Below are 21,145 nucleotides of genomic sequence, written 5' to 3'. Positions count from 1 at the left end.
GACAGTCACAATAACTTTCTTGACATTCTCAAATCCAATAGTTTTCGCACACAAATTCTCCTAGTGGATTAAACAATGGTAATGGACGAAATCTTTCCTTCTAGTTCCGGTTCTTTCCGTAGCAGCGTAACAAATCCTTAGTTCTTTCCCACCATAGCAAGGGTACCATCAGTTACCACACCCTCGAGGTTGGTTAAGCTAAGGTCGAAATGCTGGAGCATTTTCTTGGCGGCTTCAAGAATATCAGTGCCTTTCATCGTTCCCTTCATAGGTATGAGCGCTAGCAGTTCTTCTGTTACATTGAATTATTGATCAATGTCACGGACAAAGATAGCCAGTTGTGCTGTATCCTTCACATCTGTGCTCTCATCTAAAGCAAGTGAATATGACGTAAATTCGGACATCCGTTTTTTTAAAGTTCCTTCAATGTCATTGGCAAGTTCTTCGACAAGTCATGCTACAGTTACCCCAGACAAACTCGGTTTTTTAAACACTTCCTTATTATTTGGGCACAGAATATCTCTGGCATCAAAGAGACATTCACAAACTTGCCGTCCAAGAAGGCTTTTGATTTTTTAGCAATTTTTTCAGCTATAACATAACTTACTTTGATAAATGTTTAAAAGGCAGAGAGAAGAGAAGCTCTCTTCTCTCTGCCTTTTAAACGTACCCTGCTAGCATTTTAGATCAATTTGGAGAGAGTTCACTTTGCCCACATGAAGCTGCCCTTGAAGGTGATCGAAATTGGATGCATGCTTTGTCTCATAGTGTTGTTTTATATTGTATTCTTTTGATAATGAGACTGACTCATGACAAATTAAACACACTGGCTTATCATCGATTGGCACAAAAAAGAAATTGGTCTACTTTTCATTAAACACCAGACGAGAAACACTTGATTTATGCTTTTTACTCGTAGACACCATAGTGATGGTAGGTGACCCTAAAAAATGATCCAAAATGGGCGTGTAATGGTTATTATCCACTGAATACGTCTCTCACTAATGAAAAAAGGCTGGCAATATAAAACCACAATAGGCTATGGCTCACATGATGAACCTGTGCACTTATACACAAATATCAGACTGTCCACAACTGACTGTGGATAAGATCCTCTTGTATTTATATGAAAATAACAAAGTATCAAGAACCTTCGAGATGTATCTGGAAGGCACTAAGTGCACTCGAATGAACTTCTGCTTCAGCCATCTGAAACATTAGTACTAGTACTTAGGTACTGCTTGGTGCTGGTAGATGGCTGAAGAAGCATGTCTATTTAATATTTATTTTTATAGGATTTTATGTAAAATATCAAATGCACAGTGTTCCTTGTGAATCTGGAAAGCATCTTGCAATTCTAAATACCGCAGTGTATAGCTAAGTGGACTGCAAGCTTCACTGAAATTAATTTTAATTTAATCACATTTTAATGTTAGATAGTTATTTTTTCAAAATGGAATGGCTGGCGGGCCATTCCATCAAAATGGAATGGCCTGCCATTCAATGGCATCTACTACCCACAACCACTAGTATTTTCACAGACAATCACAAACATCCATGCCCATGGTGGGATTCAAACCCGCAGCCTTTTGGCTGTAGAGCAGATACGCTCACCACTCGGCGAACCAGGCTGGCAATGATGATCCCAATATGATCACAGGAAGGGGAGAGAATGTGGTAAAGAAGTCTGTGAGTGGGTTTTAATGAACAGATGTAATGGAAGATTTTTCGATACTGTTCAACCTTTGACAGTTATGTTGTTAATGTGCTTCAGAACGATATTAAGATGATACAAAATTACAGACAATCATTATAAATAATATATGTTGTGTTGAGGAAGATTTAAATAAAGTGAAGAAGGGTGAATAAGTAAGAATTACCATGCAACTTCAATGTAGGTTAAGTGCAATTCTTTGAGCTTTGATATATATGTATAGATAGAAGACTGTGTATTCTGTTGGTGGAGTTGTAGTTCAGGGTTTGATATAGCAAACAGTTATAACAAACTAATCATTATATATATATATATATATATACAGTATATATATATTAAAAAAAAAAAAAACCTGCTAACAAGTCCATTTAAGACACCATAGGAAGAATGCCATGTCAAAGAAAATTGACTATAGCAGATAATATATACTATGCTTTTATTTGCAATTTTTTCTGTTTTGAAATGCAGACAAAGATGCATATATATTTCTTTAAACTGGCAATCACTTATACATCAATATGTTTTTAAAACAAATTCAGTGCAATATGCTATTAAATAATTCACAAAAAAAGTTTATTTCTGCTATTAGATATGCAGAATGGGGTGCTTAAGGGTCAAAGCTGTATAACTGAGAGGAGACCTCCACATAGCCTTTAAAGGAATGCGGAGAACCGACCAGGGCTTCTGACCTAATGTCCAATCCTCACCTTCTCGTGGTGCACCCTGTTGGGTATCTACTTTGATACTGAACGAACGAGGATGGGCTGGCAATTTGGGATTTAGCCGACCAAATTGTATTCTTATTGGTTAAACCAAAATTTAAAAAAAATGATAGTACAACATGACAAAATTTCATGCCGGCTGGGGCGTCGCCCGGTTAAACAAGGCCCCCGTTGTTTTCGCCAGGAAACCAGGGCGAACAGCGAAAAGTCAGCTACTGGAACAAATCTGAAAACAAACCCCAACTCAACATCACCAGAGTTAAAGATCGGTACTATCAACGTAAGAAGCCTGAATGGCAAAGAAATGGAGCTAGCTGAGGAATTAGATAAGTACCAGATCGACATAATAGGGGTGACTGAAACAAAAAAGACCAAAACTGGTGAGATCTTTCTGAGCAATAAATACAAAATGTTATATTCAGGCAATAACAATCAAGGAAAAGAAGGAGTAGCCATAGTATTCAACACAAAATACGAGGCTAATCTTCTTGAATGGCAGTCAGTCTCAAGTAGAGTAATGTGGGCAAATATAAGAATGGGGAACTGGACAATGAGACTTATTTGTGCCTATGGTCCCACAGAAGGTTCTACTAAGGTAGAAGTGGAGGAATTTTTTGAGGCTTTAGAAAAAGCAACTGACACAATGAAAAATGAAAAGTTGGTCCTTGTTGGGGATCTAAATAGTAGAGTAGGAAATGATTGTGAGACATACAAAAATATTTTGGGAAAATTTGGAGAAAAGAGCAAAGCTAATAATAATGGCAAATATCTGTTGGATTTCTGCTCAGGACATGGACTGGTTATTACTAACACCATGTTCCAACATAAAAATGTGCACAAATTCACATGGAGAGAAGAGGCTAGGAATAAGAAAAGTCTCATTGACTATGTTATTGTTGATAGTGATGTTTTCTCCCTGGTGCAGGACACCAGAGTGTACAGAGGATTTGAAATTGGAAGTGATCACTATTTAGTCTTGAGCAGGATAAAATTGAATTTCATATTGAAAAGAATAACATGTAAGAAAGTTTTAAAGCGAATAAAAGTTGAGCAGCTCTCAGATGTAAACTGTAGACTAAAATACAGAAATATTATTGAAAAGAAAATGAAAGAGTTTGAGAACAGGAATCAAACCTTGGAGATTCAGTGGCAAACTCTGAAGGAAACATTGATTGATTCTGCCAGAGAGGCATGTGGTGAGGTTGTGTGCAAAGATAAAAAAATCAGAACTCCCTGGTGGACACAGGAAGTTAAAGAGGCAGTGAAGGAAAAGAAGGAAGCATATCAAAAGTTCCTGGCAAATAAGTCAGCTTTTACTCTTACAGAATACAGAGACAAATGTAAGAAAGCTAAACAGTGTGTAAAACTAGCTAAACAAAAGTCATGGGAGGACTTTGGCAAGAATATAGAAAATAAATATCAAGAAGGTGGCAAAATATTCTGGAGGTTGTTGAAGAAGCTTAGGAATGGAGGAAAGAGTGCTGTAAAAGGAATTAGAGATGATAAAGGTGAAATGAAAACAGGAGAAAAAGATATCCTTGAAGTATGGAGTAATTACTTTGAAAAACTGCTAAATGAAACAAGCAGTGATGACAGCACAGTGATAAAAAACACTGACCAGGCATGCAGTCAGGAATACATATCCATACTTGAAGTAGAAAAAGCCATCAAAGGCTTGAAATGTGGAAAGGCAGCAGGAGTAGATGATATTCGACCAGAAATGTTGAAGTATGGTGGCATAAGAGTCTTACAGTGGCTGCACTGCATAGTTCAGAAAGCCTGGACAGAGGGACGAATTCCCGATGATTGGAGTAGAGCTCTCATAGTACCCATATATAAAAAGGGAAATAAAACTGAATGTGAGAATTACAGAGGTATTTCCCTACTGAGTGTTCCTGGCAAGATCTATGCAAGTATACTTGAGAAACGGTTGAGAAGAATTGTGGAAGAAAAGCTTGGTGAAGAACAAGCTGGATTCAGGCCAAATAGAGGCTGTCAGGATCAGATCTTCACTTTACGACAAATAGTCGAGAAAGCATGGGAATATAACAAAGATCTGTATTTAAGTTTTGTCGATTTGGAAAAGGCATATGACAAGGTGCCAAGAGAGAAGCTATTCAATACGCTGCAGTTATATGGTGTCAATGGGGCATTATATCAAGCAATACTTAGTCTTTATTTGAGTTGTGAGTCAGCAGTTAGAATTGAAGGAAGTACAGGAAGATGGTTTAATGTTAAATCTGGTGTGAGACAAGGATGTACATTATCCCCTCTGTTATTCATTATCTATATGGATCACATTATGAAGGAAAGTGGTATTAAACATGATATCAAAATTGGAGATGTTAATGTCAGCTCTTTGCTTTATGCGGATGATGTTATACTTGTAAATAAATCCGCTACAAGTCTGCAAGATTCTCTGACTAACTTGAATAGCTGTTGTAATAGATATGGTATGAAGGTCAGCAATAAAAAGACAAAGACAATGAAAATAGGCAGAATCATTGAAAATGTCAACTGTGTTGTGAATGGAGAACCTGTGGAACAAGTAAAACATTTCAGCTACTTAGGCACAATTTTTACTGAAGATGGTAAACTAAATATAGAAATAGACAACAGAATCAGCAAAGCTGGTATCGTGGGATGTCAATTGAATAAATTCATATGGAATAAGAAAGAAATTAGTCGGAACACTAAATTAGCTGTATACAAGACTGTGTTCAAACCAATTTTAACTTATGGATCTGAGAGCTGGGTCAGAAGTAAAACACTTGACCAAAGACTAGAGACCGCAGATATGAGAGTCCTGAGAAAGATTAGAGGCGTGAACAGATGGCATCAATGGCAATATCATATTAAAAATGAGGATATTAGGAAAGAACTTGACATTGTCAGCATCCAGGAATGCGTTAGTAGAGCTAATCTCAGATGGTATGGTCACTTAAATAGAATGGGAGAGGAAAGATTAGCAAAACAAGTGTTCTCTGCCAGGTTGGCAGGAAAACGACCCAGAGGAAGACCAAGATATAGGTGGATTGATACGGTACAAAGTGCCTTAGACGATAGAAATATAAGATCTGATAATGTTGGAGTCTTGACAAGTAACAGACTGATTTGGAGGAAAATTGTAGATAGGAAGTTAGTAATGATGTAATTTTTTCATGTAGTACTGTCATATCCTGTACACCCCTTGAGGGTACATGGCAGGAATTTGATGATGATGATGATGATGATATGCAGAATATGATGACAAGATTTTCAAATATGCAGACGACCAAAAGGGTTTTAAAACAGCTGTATATTGCACTACTTAAAACACAGTTTTCATCTATAGAGCCCATATTTCCCACTTTTATAGGATTCCAGTGACCCAACAAAACTTTTTATAATTATTGGCTCTCCTCTGAGACTAAGTAGAAAGCTAGAGTACCTCTATCAGATCTGTCAAAAATTCTCTATAACAATGTCATTAACAACATACAGTTCTATTTAAAATTTATGCACGAGAAATAAATCAAACCGAACATCTCAAATTTTTCTCTACAGCAGGAATCACACATTAATCCAACTTAGCATTCACTCACAGTACTATGTTGTAAGTTACCAAGATTTTATGAATGGGATTGTTTTAAAAAAAAGCAATTCATGAACAAATTTATTCAAGGATGTTACAACTTTTGATATGAGCTACTGCATTTAAGGTATTTTAGGATTCCACCTACTGTCTAGGGAGAAATATAAAAGGCAAAATCTACTCTTTTTGATGTTTTTAAAATAGCACATCATCAAGGAAAGTTCTGTTTGAAGGTTTTAAATCTTTTGTGAAGGCTGATTTGATATATATATATATATATATATACACCAAAGTTCAATATATTTATAGATCTCTTGATCTAAGCTGTAATGCAATATGATCACTTTTCCAATTTGAGATTTTTTTCCAAATTGGAGTAACACATTCTATGTACAACATAAGAGGTTTGGTATGGGAAGAAAGGACTTGAAATAACTAATATTTTAAATTATTCATATTTTGAATTAGGTTTAAAAATCACTAAGTTTCATCTATGTATATCAAAAAGATAGACACGAAAACAATTTCATATTGGTATCCAACTTCTTTAACCCTGTCACTGATGCAGTTTAATTATAAAGCTATAAACCTCAATAGGCTGATGCATGTAAATTTCTCATGGCAGTCAGAGGGTAACTTGTGATTTGTTAAGATAATTTAATAAATTAAGATCATAACATTAAGAAAATATTGCAATCATTTCAATATTTTTAACCAAAAATATTGAAATGCAAAAATATCAGAATATCATAAATCTTAAATTGCATAATGTACAGAGAAATGAAACTGTATGACTCAATCTAAAGATATATAAAGAAAGCATTCTTAAACCTGCTCTGAAGGTGCTCCACTTGCACTTGGAAATTGTCAACTTGCTCCTGAAGCTCATCATTAGTTCTTTGCAATTTACGTATATTGTTAGTGGCACTATCTACCTGTCAAATAAAATTACATCATCCTAATTACAATTAAAGAATCATATCAAATCGATGCATTATATGACTGAAAACTCAAGGATTGGAAAGTGACCTGACCTATCTGCAATGGTTATTGATCAAAGAGCAAAAAACAAGACGGAGTAAATTTAGGCATCTTAGCATGACTTCTGAAAATGAACACTATCACATCGAACTGAAATTTTATATTGGCTTTATTAGTTGACCAGATATTTGTAAAATATATATGAATTGTCTACAAGTTTCACCAGCATTACTGTCTGGCTTCTTCAGGACATGTGTAATGTCCTGAAGAAGCCATATGGAACAAACGTTTACTCGTAAAAAAGAAGAATGGAGTAACAAAGTCAAATAAATTAAAACGGCATGTAACATCATAAGCATGGGATGTGGTGTATCAGTCATTGTTTATTGAGCACGTTATATAGTTATTGGCGAAATGAAATTCAGGTAAGCTGAGCGAACTTATTAGGCTTTTCCAGATGTCTTTCAGAATCATTCCTTGATTTCTGTTTAGATTTTCTCCAGAGCAGAGTACAACGGCAGCTTCTTTGAAGTTTCTACATCAAAAATCCTCTTCTATATAGGGTATGGAGCTTTTATCCCAATCGATGGTGTGGTTAGAGATCAAGAAGTGATGGGCTAATTCTGAAGTATCTGTTCTGTTGTTGTTCATGTCTCCTACATGTTCTTTTATTTGAATTCCCAGGCATATCGATGTTTGCCTTATGTAATTAATCCACAGGAACATGGAATGTTGTATACACCAGCATATTTGAAGAAGGCATTAATGTCCTTTGGTGATCTTAAAATATGGCGTATTGTCTCGACAGGTTTGAGAGCAACTCTGACGTTGAAAGACTTAAGGAGTTTGGCAATTTTGTTGACACTGAGCCTGCATAAGGGATGACGATGGACAATGTATATGCATGACATAAGGTTGCTGTTGTGGAGGGTTTCTATGAAGAATCTTTTTGATTATATTTCTTGGGTAACCATTGTTTACTAAGGTCTAAGATTGGAGAGTGAGTTAATCATCAAGGAGATCTTTTCCTTTTAAGATAATGTTGGTCGCTCTAGTCTTAACCATATGTATTATGCTGAGTTTCTGTGCAATATTGTGAGTTGATTTGAAGTGCAGGTAATGTCCAGTATGTGTTAGTTTTTGATAGATTGAGAGCTGGATTTGTCTGTCCTCTTCTTTCTTGATTAGTGTATCTAGAAAACGCAACTGGCTATTCTTTTCAAGCTGTAACATGAACTATATTTTTTGGTGGAAGGAATTTATTTTTGTAAGAAATTCAAATAGGGTTGTTTCTGTGCCTCTCCAAATTATGAAAACATAATTTTCATAATTTGGAGAGGTTTGATTTGGTGGAGATATAACCCAAAGCCGTTGGTTTGGTGGAGATATCTACATATCTCCACCAAACCAACGGCTTTGGATTTAATTTGGAAAGGATGTCAGCTTCTAGTTCTTCCATGAACACATCAGTGATAAGGGACTGCCCATGGCAAAGCAATCAAGTTGTTCATATAATGTGTCATTCACTTTGAAAACATATTAGATTTGAGGTAATGATGAAAAAGCTGAGCTGTCATGTGGATAGAGTTTGTCTAGGATATTGATAACTTCTTCAACAGGTACGTTAGTAAATAACGAAACAATGTCTAAGCTTGCACGAGGATGTCTGTTTTTAAGATGCCTTTTAATTTTTCAGTGAAATGCTTAGAATTCTTTATGAAGGAATCTGATTTTTTTAAATATTTTTAATTATTATTATTATTACAGGCAACTCCAAGGAGTCCTTAGACTCATTGAGGGAGGCCCTAAAAATCATGTCCAGAACAACTATTCAGCATCCACACAGTATCTATCATACTTTGCTCTGAACTCACTCACAGTCATGGCCCCCACAACAGACACTGGCAGCTTATTCCACTCATTCAACACTCTCCAAGCAAAAAAACCTAGTTCTAACACCCTTGCTAATCACACTCTTGCTCAGTTTCCATGGATGGCCCCATAGTGCTCCCATCACTAGACCTGTTCTAAAAAATTTCCTCTGAATTAATCTTGTAAAAACCCTTCAGTAATTTGAATGTCTCAATCATATCATCCCGCTTACACCTATCAACCAATTTCTGCGACCTGTTCTCATAAGGTTCATTCCATAGAACAGTTATCATATTGGTCACTCGCCTCTGGATCCTCCCACCTTCTCCCCATCAAAAAGAAATCCTGGCGCCCAGATCTGGGAACAGTAGTCAAGATGGGGGTCTTATCAAGGCTCGATAAAGAGGAACAATAACTTGCTTGTCTCTGCTCATCAAAGTATTCTTCAGTAACCAAGTGATCTGATGAGCTGATTTAGCCACTTTTGCAATGTGCCCCTTAAACTTCAACTCCCTGTCCACCAACACTTCCAAATCCCTGGCCTCATCAATCTCCTGGAGTACAGTTCCACCAATGTGGTATACTGCTGCTATTCTTTTCACCCTAAAATGCATAACCTTACACTTTGCCACATTAAATTGACATCCATTCTGCTTAACACACTCTTCCAATATATCAAAATCATCCTGCAAAATTTTGACATCATGTGGATTCACTATTGCTCTACCCAACTTTGCATCATCAGCAAACAAATGAATAGTTCCACTCAGATCCTTTCCTATATCGTTAATGAACAAATTAAACAGCAGTGGTCCAAGAACAGAGCCCTGTGTCACACCACTAGTCACAGGCCCTTTTTTGGACTCTACTCCTGAATAAACTACTCTTTGATATCTCTCCATCAACCATCCTTCTATCCATCTCCATATGCCGCAGTTTACTGATTAGAATTCCATGTGGTATCCTGTCAAAGGGCTTAGCAAGGTCCAGCAGTATCACTGTAAACCCATTACCCTTATCCAGTTCAGCCGTCACTGTGTTATAAAACGTGACCAAGTTACTGAGGCATGATCTGCCCTTCACAAAACCATGCTGTCTCCTATACAGTATCCCATTATCATCTATCCATTCCTGTATTTTTCTCTTGACTACTTTCTCCAAAACCTTGACAACGACTCCTGATATGCTGATCAGTCAGTAATTTGCAACAGCAGTCTTGGAGCCTCCTTTATGCAATGGAACTATTTTCCCCTTCTTCCACCCCCCCTCGGGACTAACTCAGACCTGAGACTCAAACAAAATAGTCAAGGGCACTGACAATTCTTTTCCTGCTTTATGTAAGATCCGAGCTGGTATACCATCCAATCCCACAGATGTATTCACATTAAGGTTTTGAAATATACTCTTCACCTCCATTTCATTCACCTCAATTCCTGTATAAGCCATTCGTTCCCTCATTCCTGCAATATCACCGCCTGGATTGATTATATACTCTTGCAAAGTGTTCCTTTAGTAATTCTACTATTTTGACTGATTCAGCTACCTCCCTACCATCAGCATTCCTTAAAATCATTCTTCCGTATACATATTTTCTTTTACTTGCAGCATATAAAAAAGACTGTTTGGGATTCTCTTTAGCTTGCGTTGCTAATTTCCTTCCATAATCTGCTTTTGCTTTTCTTACCACACTAGTTACCCTTCTGGCCTGTGCTTTATACTTTTCGTGTGCCTTCAGGTCACCTTTCTCCTTAAATTCCCTCCACAGTTGTTTATTTCTTTGCAGCTCAAGCTTAATGGTGTTATTCATCCATTTAACCCCCACTCAATTTACTATTCTAGGTATGCAGTCAGCCATTACTTCCTGCAAATGCTCCTTAACCACTTCCCATGCACTATCAACATCCAACCCTTGCAGTATTACATGCCATGGCACTGAACTAAGCAATCTCCTAAGCTTGTCATACTTACCAGCCCAGTAATTCCACATGTAGTACCCTGTCTTAACTGAAAATTCCACACATTTAGTCACCTCCAAGGTCAAGACCACATGATGACTTTCACCAATTGGTGGCAACGTGGTCATATTCATTACAGTCAAATTCTCAAATGCAATTACCAGGTCAGGCACTCTTGAACCCCTAGTATATTCCATTACATGCTGTCTTAGGCAAGTTATCCCTTAGTAACTGCATAAAATCCATTTCCTTCCTCCCATATGTCCTCTCCTCCTTCCAATCAATGTTACCATAGTTGAAATCCCACATAATAATTACTCGTCTTCCACTCATTGAGTCTATTTGCCTATGTATACTATCTCCATTTATTCCATCACCTGGTCTACAGCAGCACCCAACTGTATATTTTCTTCTGACACCAAATAGTCTCAAATGTGCTCTTTTCACTATCCTGCAGTTCATCAGCTATCATCAATAACACTCCTTCCCCCATTCTTTTCTCTCTGTCCCTCCTGAACACACTATAACGTTCACATTCCATCCCACTAGCTATATCATCTTCTGTCAGCAATGTCACACTAATGCCAATAACATGTGGCCAGGAAAGCCAACCAAGGCCAAAAATTCCTCCTCCTTTTTCCTAATACTCCTGGCATCAGTATACATAAAGTGCAGAAGCCCTTTAGTCCCACCCCTATCTTGATGTCTTCTACTAACTATCCCATTCTGGTTTGTTGTCCTACGTACTAGCTCAGGCATATTATACACATTCTTATACTCAACTGCCTCATTGAGGTCTGCATATCCACTTCCCATCTCCCCTAATAGCTCTAGTTTCCCTGATTCTGCACATCCACTTTCACTTCATTCAGCAACACTTTTTCCAGTCTCCACACACCAAATCCATTCAAATGCAAACCATCCCTCCTGTATAAGTCCTTTTGCCCATCAAACTCACTCCACACCACTCCTCCTGTAACCTGTGCATAGAGTCATTTGCAATTATGACCCTCCTTCTCAACTGTACTCTTTCATACCATGGCAACAGACTCGCTATCTTAACTCTTTCACTCTTTTCTTTTGCTACCTCTAGTAATTCCTTCAAGTCCTCTTTCATAGCAAATTTTTCACCTTTTAAATCATTCGTTCCTGCCACTCTTATCATTTCTTTCACCCTATGCTTTTGTGCTCTAATAGCCTCACATCATTAATTTTTGCACCCAGAAAGCACGATTTTGTCAAACTCTCATCTATTACACTTTTTACTAATGAATCACCGTACAACACGAGCTCCTTAATTTTTCTTTCACTCCCGATCATGCGCTCATTTTTCATATCACACATTTGCTTCTTTCTGTTAGCTGATGCAGTCGGTAGACAATTTTGTAATCGCCCTATGTATCATTCCACGCAGCCGTGCAATCTTCCTCGTTGCAACTAACTCTTCATTCTTTTTATCACTCAAACCATTCTCTCGCTGTATACTTTTACTTTCTCTTTTACTCTCACTTTGAACATCACTCTCAATGCTATCTGGCACTACATCACAATTTTCTATCACACTATGATTTTCATCTACTACATCAATCTCGTGACCTGAGACATACTTCAAATCCTAACTTTCATGACACTTTTGGCACACTTTACCACCACTATCGTTATTAAACCAAACTCCAGCCGCTCTCGGAATTTTCTTTCAGTAGATGGGCTAGATGTTTAGCTAATAGATATGTAGGAGAATTTCTTCCGTCGACTACCAACGCACACACACACACACTGGACGTTATCTGCATTTCAAATCTACTTGGTAAATAACGAAACAATATCTAAGCTTGCGAGGATGTCTGTTGTTAAGATGCCTTTTACTTTTTCAGTGAAATGTGGCTCACTGTAGTTGGTGGATTTGAGTGGTGGAGATGGAGAGTTGTAGAGAAGGTGGACTCCTTGGAGGTGTCATATATGTTCTCATAGAAGATTCTAGTAGGTAAAAGTCAAGGAGTTTTTTTTTTGAGTTATTAAAGAAGACAGCTGACAAAGAAAAATTTGGTTACTGTTGGAAATTTAAACATGAGCATAGCAAATGAATTCAGTTCAGAACATGGATTAGTCATTAGAAACACCATGCTTCAACATTAGGATATGCATTAAATTCACACAGAGGAAAAAACACAAGAAATAAGAAAAATCTTATTAACCATGTTATTGATGCCAGTGGTCTCTTCAGACCAACTCAGAGATATACAGGGGATTTGAAATACAAAGTAACCACCATTGAGTTTTCAGCAGGATAAAAATGAGTACCATGCGAAAAACTCGTAGGAAGTATTTGTTATAGTTTGCTACAGTGAATTTCCTTCAGCAAGCATTGTACCTATGGGCTGGAACTTTTTAGTAGCTGGTTATAGCCAGTGAGTTTGCAGCAGTGAAAATCAGCTGCATTGAAAAATACACACACACACACACACATATATATATATATATATATGAAAATTATAAAGAAAATTCAGAAATCCAAACATTATGAAGAAAGGAGGTATCAAAACTGATATCAAAATCAGAAATGTACTGAGCTATTTATAAAAATAATGTTATTCTAAACAAAATAAATACAATCAGGCCTCTTTCACTGAAAACTTTTGTAACAAATTTGGTATAAAAATCAACAATAAAAAGGTAATAACTATAAAAAATTGGGAACTGAAAAACAATTAAAATATTTCAGCTATTTAGGCATAATGTTTGTGAAGATGACAAACAGATAATTATCCAATTATCTGTTGGAAGTTTTTTCACTTGGTTATACTGTAAATTAAAGAAACCAAGAAATTATATACTTAGTTTAATCCTTTATCCAAGTGTAAACAAGCAAAGTTTGCACCTGAAATTTTTTCAGGACTGGGGCAACTCACATATAGAAGCTGATGACTTCACATCACTTGCCTTAGTATCCCATAATGCAAAGCACATATCCTTATATTATTAAAATACTCTGATCCAGAAATACTCTAATCAAAGAAAGACTCTTATTATTTTTAAATAAAATTTATTCAACTGGTATCCTCCCAACAGAATGGAAAAGAGCAGTTGTGCTTCCTATCTTTAAAAAAGATAATAGAGATGACCCTAAAAACTATAGAGGTATCAGTATACTAAATTCGTGTTACAAAATATATAGCAAAATCTTAAATAGCAAATTAATGAAATATTCCGAAAACTTTATTTTAGAAGTAAAGAATGGATTTAGAAAAAGACGATCATGTATACACCCGGCCTTTTGCCTAAAATTAATAATAGAGAAAAGAAGAGAATACAATTTAGAAACACATATTGCATTTATTGACTTGCTACAAAATAAATGGCAGAATACTTAATGAAAAATTGAAAATATACAGTGAAAAAATCAAAATGGATTTGGAAAAGGATGCAGCTAAGAAGAGAATTTAATTTAAAAACTCATCTTTTGTTTATAGATTATGAAAAAGCATTTGACAAAATTTTGTATATTAGCAAAGAATAAATATACCGAATATTTTACTTCATGCAATATTGAACATATACAAAGATAATGAAATGAAAATAAAAATAATGGGAAAAAATGTCGGAAAAACAATCCATAAACCAAGGACTAAGACAGGGATGCCCTCTGTGTACAACACTTGAATATTTATATTAACGAAATATTTATACAGTAGAACACCTTAAATAATCCAGGTATAGAAATTTCCCAGAATAACAAAATAAATATACTATTATTTGCAGATGATCAGGTAATAATATCAGATAAGGAAGACAATTCACAAAGAGCAAGATATAATTTAAGCATTATAGTAGAACAGTTTGGAATGCAAATATACACAGATAAAACTAAAACAATTGCATTTTGTGGAAGAACTACAGTTAGAAGTAAAATAGTTATCAATAATAAAATAATAGAACAGATAAATATATTGGTGTCTAAAGCCTAAGGATGAACACTATTTCTGAAGATTACAACTGCAAATTCAGAGAAATCAGCTTGTGACACTTTGTATAATTGACAATTCCAAGTAGAAATCAGTTACACATTAAAATTTTTGCACACAAAGGGATCACGTGGTAGCACTCAGCAGGATAAAAGGTTGCACTAAGCAAATTGTGTTTGAAGGAAGCTCTTTTTGTGAAGGAATTAAGTTGCAAACTTCGATGACTTGTAATATCTCAAAGACATCATTTAGATGCCTTCATGCAGAGATGAAACTTCGATGACTTGTAATATCTCAAAGACATCATTTAGATGCCTTCATGCAGAGAAAAATTATTGGAATGCTTGAAGGAAGAAGGCTGCAGAATTACTGATATTGCCAGAGAGTTTGGACTCTCACATAGCATTGTATCCAGTCTCTGGGCAACGTCTCAAACCGATGGAATGTGTTCCAGAGGTCTGCTAAGATGTGCCCTCACTTTCCCATGGAGCACAGACAGATTTTTGGTTATAATAGCAAGAGGAAATCAATGTGGCACAGCAGGTCACCTCCATTCAAGCACATGTATGAGGTTATCTAGACAAACTGTGACAAGTAGGCCTATGTGTCTGAAGGCTTGTAGTATGCGTCCCTTTATCCACAGCTCATTGTAGAGCATGTTTTCAATGGCGTTATTTATCAGTAGAAACTGGACAAGACACCAATGGGATAATGTACTCTTCATAGATGACACTTGATCTGGCGTAAAAGTGGTACTGCTTACCATCCTGAGAATATTCTTGAAAGGGATAGATACAGTGGTGCTGGGGTCATGGTGTGGGGAGGCATTATGCTTAATGGACAAATCAAGCTACAAGTGTTGGAAAAAGGGAATATGACTGGTGATCAATATTGCAATGAATTTCTTCAATGTCATGTTCGATTGTGCCATGGTGCTATACAAAAAGAATTCATTTTTATGGATGATAATGTCACATCACATCATACACGAGCAGTGGAGATACTTCTGAAGACCAAGGATATTAATCGAATCGAGTGGCCAGCACTCTCCCCAGATCTCAACCTTATAGAACATGTTTGGGATACATTGCTACTCAAAATTCCCCTCCAGAAAACAAACAAGGCCTTATACTTGCTCTGAAGGAGTGGGCCAGTTTGCCTCAAGAACTCCTAAATCATTTGGTGCTGAGCATGGTATAACATTGTGAGAGCTGTATTGCAGTTCAGGATGAACATATTCCATACTGAAATGTCTCTCCGCAGAGTTTTCCATAAGCACTGTACGTTAATCTCTTAACTATGTCCTTCGGAAATTTGTAACTCTTGCCAAAAATGCATTAATTTAATCTGTAAGAAATTTATAACACACTTTTGGTGTAATATAATTTATTAGTATGCTGGCAATAAATTTATGTCCACATTTGGCTGTAGTCATAAAATTTTATTCATATACAGGTAAAAATGTAGTTTGCTCTTAGCTTTTGAACACCAGAGTATCTTCATTTATCTGGATATGAAGGAGAAAAACGACATAAAATTAAAAACTTCTTAATTTTTACAAATTACAGACCCAATAAACAGAACAGTCAATCTGAGTATTGTACAAAAAGAAACATGCTTTAAAATATACAATAGTTTAGAATACCTACATTATTATATGAGTGAAATTTGGGCAAATGGAACGAAATTCATTAGAACTGCAAAATACACATTATTAGACAAAAAAAAAAAGGAATGAAGATATTTTAAAAGCACTGAAAATAAAATCAATAGAAGAAAAACTAAACAATTACAAACAAAAAAACAAAATTGGATCGAACATAAACCGAATGGCTAACACCTGATATTCTAAACAATTAATACAATATAAACCAATTCGAAAAACAAGTACAGGTAGACCTAAAAATATGATATTAGATGGATAATGAGACAAACAGGCTGATATGGTATATATACAAGGGTGGTCTGAAAAGTTATTGGCCTCGACCATAGATGGAGATTGCAACACTATCAGGAAGATTTTTTTTTTCTAAGTAAGTACATCCGTCATAAGCATCCATGTGAAATTGCAAGTCATTCTATCAAGTAGTTTGTTTTATACAGCTGTCTGAAGCAAGAGTGTTGTCTGTATCCCTTGAAATGGATAAAACTAAGTATGGTGCGGTTATAAAATTATTTGTAAAAGAAGGTTTTTAATGGCAAAAGAAATTCATTTGAAGTTTGTAAAAATTTATGGGCACTCTTCTTCATTTTCAACAATTAAGAAATGGGCTACCAAGTTTAAATGGGGGGTGTACCAGCCTTGAAGATGATCCGTGAAGGACATCCAAAATGTGTAACAACACTAGAAATCATTGATCAAGTACATGATATGGTATTGGATGACCGGTGAGTCAAAGTGCGTGAAATTTCTGAGACTATAGCCATTTCAAAAGAATGTGTAGGATATATTTTTCATGAAGAATTGCAAATGAAAAAGCTTTGCGCAAGATGGGTGCCGTGCTTGTTCAGAGCAGATCAAAAACGCACTCGCATGAAAATCTCTGAACAATGCTTGGAGCGTTTTAACAAGAATAAAACTGAATTTGTGCGTCGATTTATTACTATGGATGAGACTTGGATTCACCATTACACACCAGAATCCAAACAGCAGTCAAAACAGTGGACAGAAGCCGGTTATTTAGCACCAAAGAAGTCAAAGTCAGTTTCATCAGCAGGAAAGGTTATGGCATTGGTGTTTTGGGATGCTAAAGGCATTTTGTTTATTAATTATCTTAAAAAGGATAAAACAATAACCAAGGAAAATTATTCCGATCTATTAACCAGACTAGACGAAAAAATTCATGAGAAAAGACCCAGTTTGCAGAAGAAAAAAAAATCATCGTTCATCACGACAGTGCACCTGCCCACCTGACAAGGAGAAAATTAAGGGATCTGCACTATGAATTGTTGGAATCCACCCTATTTCCCAGATTTGGCTCCCTCTGAGTTCTATCTCTTCCCAAAACTAAAAATCTTCCTAGCCGATCAGCGTTTTTCTTCGAATCAAGAGGTGATTGCAGCTGATCTGTAGAGAAGTATTCTTCACATCTTACTGAGAACTACTACAACGATGGAATAATGGTGCTGGGGCATCGCTGGAATAAACGTATTAGTCGTAAGGAAGATTATGTTGAAAAATAAAAATAATTTCAAAATTACAAATTCGTTTTTTCATTGTTAGGCCAAGAACTTTTCAGACCATCCTCATCTGTAATTAGCATTATGATGATGATGAAGTGAAATATAATTTTATTTTCCTACCAAAAGAAAACATAATTGACAGCTCCTTCATAAATACCTGGACTTCTTTTATTCACATATGACAGGGGTGTTCAAACCGTTGATCGTAGGGCGATTTTTAGTCAATCTCTTGTGTATTCCTCCTTACTTACAAATTTAATTAAAACTGAAAACATAATATTTTATTTATCATTATTTTGCATTATTTTTAATTTGCTTTAAGCGTATTGCTATTGTTTATTTATTTTTTGTTAAAATTGTCAAATCAGTAATTTTCTTATAAGTCCGGGTAAATGAATTAATTTGGATCAGTGGAAGTCAAACAGCAAGCCGAGTGAATACGATTATAAGCAAAGTGTAAAAACTCATTGCAGCTTAAATATTAAATATTCCAAAGCACATTACATCGATTTTTTACTTAGGTTAAGTCCCATGTGAATATTGTAAAAAAATAAACTTTGTTTGTCTCGGTATAGTTTGTATTAGATATTTTTGTAAATAACTCTTTTGAAGCTAACTGTATATACTGCTTTAATATGAATTTGTTAGAATTTAAAAACAAAGGCAATGTTTTTGTCGCCGAAGCTGTATATGGCGGCATTAGAAAGATTGTTATTGAAACTTGTATGTATGAGAAAGGCGTGCAGGCTCTAAGTGTAAACATCTCCGAAGTCAGTCAGAAAGAGTTCAAACAACTTTCTGATGGCCGGCAACTTACAATCAAAAGAAAGCAAAGGAGAACAAAAGGCGTGCCAAACTTGAAACTTAAGATGAAAGACTCATGCCCATTCTTTGGGGGTTGCCAAACTTCATGCGAGGTCTCAGAGGAGGCCTAATAAAAAGGGACTGAAGCAAGCAGAAGAGGTCCTGGTGCCAGAATTGCTGTCAGAGAGGAGGCTGCCCGTTCCAGAGTCGCCATCAAAGAGACTGGCCGGACCCACGTTGCTTGAGAGAGGAGTCTCCCGCTTCCAGAAAGGATCTTCTCGGTTCAAGACGTCGCTAGAGAGAGACCACCTCTAGGCTGCAGACAAGGTTTCAAATTGCCAAAACGAAGAGTTCCAATTGCCGGAGAAAAGTTTCAAGGCCAGGTTAATGTCAGACATTCACCAGTGTGTTGCGTTTTCATTAAAATTTGATGAATCAAACGACTTCACTGATATTGCTCAGTTAATAGTATTTATTCGCATGGTATTTCAAGATTATTCAAGTAAAGAACTTTTGAAAATTATACCATTACTGGGAAGGACTAGGGGAGAAGACATATTTTCGGCATCTGATGAATTTGTGAAACAACACAAACTTCCGTTTTTTAAACTTGTGTCTATTACTACTGATGGTGCTCCTGCAATGACAGGTAATAAATCAGGCTTCATTTCATTATGTAAAAACGATGACAAATATCTAGATTTTTTTACGTACTACTGACGTTTTGTTACAAAAGATGTTTTGGATATTATATTTAAAACTGTAAATTCTGTTCGAGGAAAAGCCCTGCAGCAGCGATTATTTAAATTACAGGCAGATGATGATAGGGAACCTCTGTTGTATAATAATGTTTTATGAAAAATTTGTATAATAATGTTTGATGAAAAAGAAGATATTTATCCACAATTGAGTGATAAAAGATGGTTGTTACACTTATCATTTTTAGTAGATTTCTGTATGAAATTAAGCAATTTAAATTTAGAGTTAAAAGGTCATCATCATTATCTTCAAATTCCTGCCATGTACCCTCAAGGGGTGTACAGGATATGATAGTACTACATGAAAAAAATTACATCGTTATTAATTTCCTATCTACAATTCTCCTCCAAATCAGTCTGTTACTTGTCAAGACTCCAACATTGTCAGATCTTATATTTCTATCGTCTAAGGCACTTTACCGTATCAATCCACCTATATCTTGGTCTTCCTCTGGGTCGTTTGGCTGCCAACCTGGCAGAGAACACTTGTTTTGCTAATCTTTCCTCGCCCATTCTGTTTAAGTGACCATACCACCTGAGATTAGCTCTGCTAACGCATTCCTGGATGCTGACAATGTCCTTTCCTAAGTTCTTTCCTAATATCCTCGTTTTTAATATGATACTGCCATTGATGCCATCTGTTCACGCCTATAATCTTTCTCAGGACTCTCAATATCTGTGGTCTCTAGTCTTTGGTCAAGTGTTTTACTTCTGACCCAGCTCTCAGATCCATAAGTTAAAACTGGTTTGAACACTGTCTTGTATACAGCTAATTTAGTGTTCCGACTAATTTCTCTCTTATTCCATATGAATTTATTCAACTGAACTTCCCACCATACCAGCTTTGCTGATTCTGTTGTCTATTTCTATATTGAATTTACCATCTTCAGTAAAAACGTGCCTAAATAGCTGAAATGTTTTACTTGTTCCACAGGTTCTCCATTCACAACACAGTTGACATTTTCAATGATTCTGCCTATTTTCATTGTCTTTGTCTTTTTATTGCTGACCTTCGTACCATATCTATTACAACAGCTATTCAATTTAGTCAGAGAATCTTGCAGACGTGTAGCGGATTTATTTCGAAGTATAACATCGTCTGCATAAAGCAAAGAGCTGACATTAACATCTCCAATTTTGATATCATGTTTAATACCACTTTCCTTCATAATGTGATCCATATAGATAATGAATAACAGAGGGGATAATGTACATCCTTGTCTCACACCAGATTTAACATTAAACCATCTTCCTGTACTTCCTTCAATTCTAACTGCTGACTCACAACTCAAATAAAGGCTAAATATTGCTTGATATAATGCCCCATTGACACCATATAACTGCAGCGTATTGAATAGCTTCTCTCTTGGCACCTTGCCATATGCCTTTTCCAAATCGACAAAACTTAAATACAGATCTTTGTTATATTCCCATGCTTTCTCGACTATCTGTCGTAAAGTGAAGATCTGATCCTGACAGCCTCTATTTGGCCTGAATCTAGCTTGTTCTTCACCAAGCTTTTCTTCCACAATTCTTTTCAACCGTTTCTCAAATATACTTGCATAGATCTTGCCAGAAACACTCAGTAGGAAAATACCTCTGTAATACTCACATTCAGTT

At 36.1% G+C, this 21,145-nt stretch overlaps 1 protein-coding gene across 5 annotated transcripts in view; it reads right to left on the bottom strand.

The window, feature by feature from the left end:
• Nucleotides 1-21,145, bottom strand: part of LOC150096537 (coiled-coil domain-containing protein 102A-like) — a 404,861-nt gene that overhangs the window by 44,536 nt on the left and 339,180 nt on the right. For all 5 annotated transcript variants that reach the window (XM_090407898.1, XM_090407899.1, XM_090407900.1 and 2 more), the window contains exon 7: nt 6,842-6,945. In XM_090407898.1, coding sequence (XP_090264024.1) covers nt 6,842-6,945 — 104 coding nt within the window. The remainder of the gene's footprint in view (nt 1-6,841; nt 6,946-21,145) is intronic.

Source organism: Typopeltis vanoorti, chromosome 18, assembly GCF_054136105.1.
Source record: "Typopeltis vanoorti isolate ZY-2024b chromosome 18, IOZ_Tvanoo_1.0, whole genome shotgun sequence".
NCBI lineage: Eukaryota > Metazoa > Arthropoda > Arachnida > Uropygi > Thelyphonidae > Typopeltis > Typopeltis vanoorti.
The sequence above is the reverse complement of the archived record's forward strand: the minus strand, read 5'-3'. Positions and strand labels throughout refer to the sequence as shown.